Source organism: Hyperoodon ampullatus, assembly GCF_949752795.1.
Source record: "Hyperoodon ampullatus genome assembly, chromosome: 8".
NCBI classification, from domain to species: domain Eukaryota; kingdom Metazoa; phylum Chordata; class Mammalia; order Artiodactyla; family Ziphiidae; genus Hyperoodon; species Hyperoodon ampullatus.
Window position 1 is genome coordinate 1,532,873 of NC_136921.1, and position 6,467 is coordinate 1,539,339.

General features: G+C 58.2%; 1 protein-coding gene across 1 annotated transcript; it reads left to right on the forward strand.

Moving 5' to 3' along the window:
* Positions 1–5,329: 5,329 nt before the first annotated feature.
* Positions 5,330–6,226, forward strand: OTOS (otospiralin; the record flags this gene model as incomplete). The annotated part of the gene is made up of 3 exons (XM_079710428.1): positions 5,330–5,390; positions 5,504–5,530; positions 6,042–6,226. The coding sequence occupies exons 1-3, from the start codon at positions 5,333–5,335 to the stop codon at positions 6,224–6,226; spliced, it is 270 nt and encodes an 89-aa protein (XP_079566554.1). The 5' UTR covers positions 5,330–5,332.
* Positions 6,227–6,467: the final 241 nt, after the last annotated feature.

The window sequence follows — 6,467 nt, forward strand, 5'->3', positions numbered from 1 at the left end:
CATGGAGTGAACCGGGACCTGGTCAGAAATTCTCACAGATCATTTAAAGGAAGGAATGATTTTTATGAAGAATCACGTGGGCCTTAGGCATGTAACTCCCAAATCTTGACTCTGCCTTGGCGGGCTTTGACCAGCTATCCTCAGATTCCAGTGAGCGTGGCGCCCCCTGGAGCCCACTCTCGGATGCGCCGTCCATGTTGTCAGGTGTGGGATTCCTCAGAACGCTTGGGTCGGTCCCGGTTCCAACTTTCCAGAGTTCTCCAACCTACACTTGACAGTAGTTTCCGGCAATGTTCACCTCGTGTGGGCCTTTCCAAGGCAACTGAGTTTTCACGCACAAAACTCTGTTCACGTTCATTAGCTTTCATGGTATTTAATTAAATCCTTTTCTTAAAATAACAAATACAATCAGAGCCCGTGGGTTTGGGAACAAAGAATGTGGCTGTGAGAGGCGTCCCCTCCCCGTGCAGGAGCAGAGGGCGGGCGCTTCTCCAGCCGACCTGGGTCACGGGAGGGAGTGAGGGTAATGCAGCCGGGCGCAGGGACAGCCGAGTGAGTGGCCGGCAGGACCCGGCTCTCACACTGACCAGGTGAACCTGGCCAAGCACTGACCTGACCCAGGTGTTCAGTCCGTGCTCTCAGCCAGCCCCATGCACACTGGCCAGGAACTGTTCCAGGCCCGGGACACTCGGATTCTCTCAGGAGCCTCGGGCTCAGAAAGGAAGTGGGCAGAACACGGAGCCAAGAAGGAGGGCAGTGTCACCTGCTGGGACCAGGGACGTGGGACAGGGTGACGTGGGCTGGGAGATGGGGAGCTCCAGAGGAGGCGGGGCTCCTGGGCTGGGGAGCAAGGCCCCCAGCGTTGAAGCGGGGGGCACATTCGAGGGCCCGAAAGCAAAGCAGGCTGGCCACAGGGGCCCCGGGAGTGGACTGGGTGAGCAACGTGGACCCTTCCAGAAGCAGATCAACACGGCGGGTGGAGGCGCGCTGAGGGTGGCCCTGGGAGGGGCTCAGGGAAGAGGGGCCTCCAGAAGCACCGTGCAGGGGGGCCTGTGTCCCGGAGGACCTGTGGCTTTAGGACTTCATAATGAACAGGGCTCTGGCTTGCGTTGGGACGGCTGAAAGTACTGTGACCCAAGCACCCTCCTGCCCTTCAGGAGACCCGAGGTGGGCCGGGTGCTTGTCCTCAGGGGCTCAGGCTCTGGTATGTGCGGGGCTCAGGCACCGTAGCAGGAGGCCACGCTTAGTGTTCCCGAGCTGGCAGCAGGGGGCGCCCCGAGACCTCCTAATGGGAGGAACTGCGGCACTGGCTGGGAAGGTCCGGAACCAGGCCGCCCCTGGGGCAGGTGGAGCAGCAGAGGTGAAGGGTCGCCAGGTCGGCCGCCCCGGCCCCGCCTTCCCGCACAGCTGGCAGAGCCCCGCAGCCCGGCCCCTCCCCCTCTCTCTGCCTGGGTAGCAAAGAGGGAGACGGGCAGCTTCTGTCCACTTCGTCCCTCAAGGCCCGTATCTTGCAACCAGAGCTGCTTCTCACCGCAGGCAGGTGGGACCTTCAGAGGCCTCCGAGGCGTCCACAGGGAGGATGCTGTGCAGGGCAGGGCAGGGGCAGGGGCAGTCAACCAGGCTTCAGAGATCTCACCACCACCAACCTGGGTCCCACCCCTGAACCTTTATATTAGCATCCTGCCTCGGGAGCCTGGGGGCTGCAAATCCTGACTATTTCAAAGCTCTGCAGGTGGTCCCCATGTGCAGCCAGGGTTAAGAACTTCTTTGGACAGCAGCTCTCAAAGCCTGGCCCTGGATCTGCTGAGCACCCCTGGTAATGTGATAGAAAGGCAGAGTCCTGGGCCCACCCCTGAGCTCTTGAATCAGAACTCTGAGAGGTGGGGGCCCAGGGATCTGCATTCTGCCATGTCCCCTAGGTGATTCTGACACTGCCCAGGTGGAGAACCTGCTCACGTGTGCCTCCCTACCCTAAAGGTGCTCTGGGACCAGCAGCACAGACATCTCCTGGGAGCCTTGAGGGATGCAGAGTCCCAGGCTCTACCTCCAACCTGCTGAATCAGAACTGCATTTTAACAGGATCCCTGGGCGATCTGTACATAGTGTGAGAACCACTGCTTTGGGGTCCCACTGAAAAAGAACAGTACACGGCTGGGCGTGCAGAGCCCCAGCATGGGTCACTGGGGGAAGGCTACCTGGTGAGGGGGTGAAGGGGCCATCCTCCGGGGGGCAGAGGAGTGGGCCCCAGCTGGGGTTCTGCAGATGAGGTTCTCCAGGTGGGACCCTCCAGGTGGAGCCCCTCCAGGTGGTGCTCAAGACGGTCTGTGTGCAGGTCAGCAAGGGAGAGGAGCTTGAAGAACTCGGGAGGCAAGAAAAGGTTGGGGGTGGACACACCTGGGGGTGGACACACCTGGGGGTGGTTATGGAAGACCCAGGAGGTTGACCCAGGCCAGCAGATCAGAAAGCTAAGTAACAGGGAGCTTAGGATGGTGGGGTTTTTTTAAGATTTTATTTCCCATTATAAAGGTAAATAAACTTATGGTTACCAAAGGCGAAAGGTGGGAGATGGATAAATTAGGAGTTTGGGATTAACATATACACACTCCTATATATAAAATAGATAATCAACAAGGATCTACTGTATATCACAGGGAGGAACTCTACGCAATACTCTGTGATAACCTATATGGGAAAAGAATCTGAAAAAGAATGGAAATATGTATATCATAACTGAATCACTCTGCTGTACACCTGAAACTAACACAACATTGTAAATCAACTCTACCCCAATATAAAATAAAAATTAAGTTAAAAAAATAAAAGTAATGAATTAAGGAAAATGTGAATACCCAGAAAGAAGGAAAAACATATATACCCATGGCTCCCAACACCATCACTGCTCATTACTTGTGGACTTTTTCTATGTATAGTGTTTTTTTGTTAAGTGATCAGTTATAAAATAAGTACTTGTAATTTTATTTTGTTTCCCCCAACATCACAGGGATGTTCGCACATCATCTTCAGACATGGAACCGTTAGTGATGGACAACGTGGTGATGACTGTAGCAAGACCGGCTGGTCCCTGCCCCCCGCCACACCCCGGTCAGCTGCACACGTCCCCCCCAGAACACCGGCGGTCCCAGGCCCACCGCAACGCCGGGCCTGAAACACACAGACGCAAGACCCCGCGGAGGCTGGCTCCCGCCCGCCCTTCCAGACTTCACATCCTCTGCTCCCCACACTGCATAAGGCCTGTTCCTACTTAAACCCCCTGTCCCCTTACGCTCCTAGTGGCCCTGTTGGGTGGAGTACTGGAGCCGGGAGAGGGGCCCAGGGGATTACAGGGCTCAGGAGGGACTCGGGAGCTGCTTCTCTGGCCTCTGACATCAGTGGCGCCATTCGCAGTGGTCAAGGGCCTCCGTTGTCCACGGCACCAAGTGCAAAATCGAGTCCTGAAGCCAAGTGCCTACAGGAGACACAGCTGTGGGTGACCAGGCAGCTGCTGTCACAGCCCCTTAGTGGGAATAAGGAGTAAAGACTGTTGGGTTGGCTGGTAGCTTCTAAGTGTGCTGGAGAATTTGGGAAAAGGAAATGATGAGCACAGAGCTTAAAATTCCCAGCCAGGGGCAAATAGAGAACCAGCAAGCGTCTGTGCTGTGCAGAAAAGCCCCTCAGACAGGCCCGCCCGCCCGCGAGGCGGGCCCCGGGCTGGGAGGTCCCGGGAGGGTGCCCAGCCCCCCCGTGGAGCAGAGGGCCTCCCGGCCCCTGAACGTCTGTGCCCAGCGAGGTCGTGCGGGTGCCGCTGCCTCCTGGGAGTCTGGAGCCTTCACCAGGCACAGGTGCCCGTGACCACTCCCAGGAAGAGCCCCGGGCGCTGTGTCTCTGACGGGCTCCCCGGGGAGACAGCACCTCACGGTCGTCACGGCTGGGGGTGGGGAGCTAAGTGTGTTGTGTGCTCACGCCTGGTCCCCGACTTGTCCCCACCAGCCTCTTCCTTTTACTGATGTTTCTTTGCATCCTTTCTCTGTCCTGAATCCAGCTGTGACCATGGCCTCTGCTGAATCCTGGGGGGCCCCTAGAGAAACTGGGAGAGGTTTTGGGGACCCCGACACAGTTACCAAGTGCCCACCTGAGGACCCCAGCTCAGCTTCCCTAAAAGAATTTCTCTCTTGGAGGCACAGGGTCCGACTTCTGAAAATAAAACCCAAAGTTCAGCCTGGTGTGTGGCTGCATCACAGGCAGGTTGAACAGATGACTCTCGGGTCCCATCTCTGAAAGTCTGGGCATTCTGGGGGGAAGAATAGCTCCTCCTCACTTGGGTGGGGACGTGTGAGCAGATTGTGGTGGAGCCGGGGACTCGAACCCCTAAATTCTGCTGGGGCTTCTTTGCCAGAAGACATCCTTCCTGCGCACCTGGGGGCTGGTCCCCTCACACCTGAGTAACCTGTAATGGTCACCTGCTAAGTAGCTGTCTTGCGTGGCGACAGACTTAATCACTGCTTATAAGCCAGAAGGCGCCAGTCTGGAGATGGGACATCAGGCTGGAAACCCTCGCTTCCTGCCTGTCACTCTGCTCAATGGTGACCTGTCGGCGGGGGCTGCTGACCCAGGGCTGCTATTGGCTCCCCGAGGGTCCCGTCCTGCCTGCCTGTCCCTGGGGCAGCTCTGTGATTACCCTGTTCCCACAAGGGGGGCATTGCAGCCTCAGTGTCAGACTTAGAATGTCTTTCTCTCCTGGTAGAAAGGAAATAGGGTTTATTTTGAGTACCAATGTTGAATTCAATCCTAAAAATCTTAGGCCTGTGCAAATATGTTTTTCTCCCAATTTGATCTTTGGATCAGATTCCCAAAAGTGGACTCCTGGGAGTTGGCTGCCAGCAGGGTCACAGAAGCCCTCAGTCCTCTGGGCGGGGATGAAATATTCAGTTTGAAGGTGCACGGAGGTGACGTCTGCCCCTTGTCCCTGGCCTTTTATAAAGAGGAGCCTGTGCGCTGGCAGCAGATGCCTGTCAGGCTACACGGCTGGGGGACAGCAGCTGCAAGGTAACCTCTGGGGAGGGCAGATGCGGGGGGACATTCCTTAAATAGTTAAATTAAATAAGGCCAACTGATTCTGCCTCAGGGGGTTAGCCTCAGAAGAATGGTTTGAAGCCACTGAAATTGAAATTGTCATGAAAACACTGGCAACTTCTCTTTTCACCAGAGCTGTTTTCCCAGGAGTGGCCCACCTGTGGGTGGTGGTCCGAGGGGTGGGTGGGCTCACCTGTCCGGGTTCCTCGTGCTGCAGGTGGACCTGGGCACCATCGGTCGGTGGGGGACAGGCCTGGGAAAGATGAAGACCTGCTTGGTGCCTGGGCTGGCCCTCTGCCTCCTGCTGGGACCTCTGGCAGGTGAGGGGCTGCCTGTCCTCCTGTGCTGTCCTGTCTAGGCACTGGGGTACCAGTGGGTGGTGAGGTCCTTCCTGGGGGGGTCTCTGGGGTGACTTCTCTCCCTTCCCTCACAGGGGCCAAGCCGGTGCAGGAGGAAGGAGGTACCGTATTGCTTTCCCGGTTCTGGTCTCACGTGTCTGGGGGGCGGTGGGGGAAGAAGAGTGGCCGGGTGGGAGCTGGCCTCCGGTCCAGAGCAGGGGAAGTGGGAGCCCCGGGTCAGGTGGAGGCTGAGCCGCACAGGCAGAGGGACTGCAGCCTCTTCCCTGGGCCCTGTCCTCCAGCCACCGGGGACACACCAGGCAGGAGAGACCCTCTGACCCCCCGAGGACCCCAGCATTCTCATCTCAGGCCCTAGTCCCACCTTGGTGCAGAGCATCCGGACTCCAAGGCTGGGGGCTGTGGTGTCCTCCGAATCCCACCATGGCCATTCAGTCCGCTCAGTGTCTGCAGGAGGGGCCAGGCTCCGCCCTTCTCCCCTCCTCCGTCCCCCAGGCCAGGAGTCCTGAGGGGCAGGGCTGGTGTTACCCGCAGCTGCTCCTCGGCTGGCCAGGCTCAGCGCCTCTGCGCAGGTCCTGGTGGGTCAGCCCCTGAGCAACGCTGTCCTCCCTCCAGACCCCTACGCGGAGCTGCCGGCCATGCCCTACTGGCCTTTCTCTACATCCGACTTCTGGAACTACGTGCAGCACTTCCAGGCCCTGGGGGCCTACCCCCAGCTGGAGGACATGGCCCGCACCTTCTTCGCCCACTTCCCGCTGGGGACCACCCTGGGCTTCCACGTCCCCTACAGGGAGGAGTGAGCATCCGGGGCAGGGAGGCCCCCACCCCGTGGGAGTCGGGCCGGCCTCGTCCTGAATAAACTCCTGACTTGAACGCACGGCGCACGTGGTGGTCGTCTTGGTTTTCTTTGGAGAAGCATCTCCACTCTGCTCCACCTACTCTCTCATCTGACAGATCAGCCTGGCCCCTCCTGACCATCAGGGAACACTTCTAAGAAAGGCCTGTGCATGGTTTCTGTCCACAGAGCACCCATTGCGACTC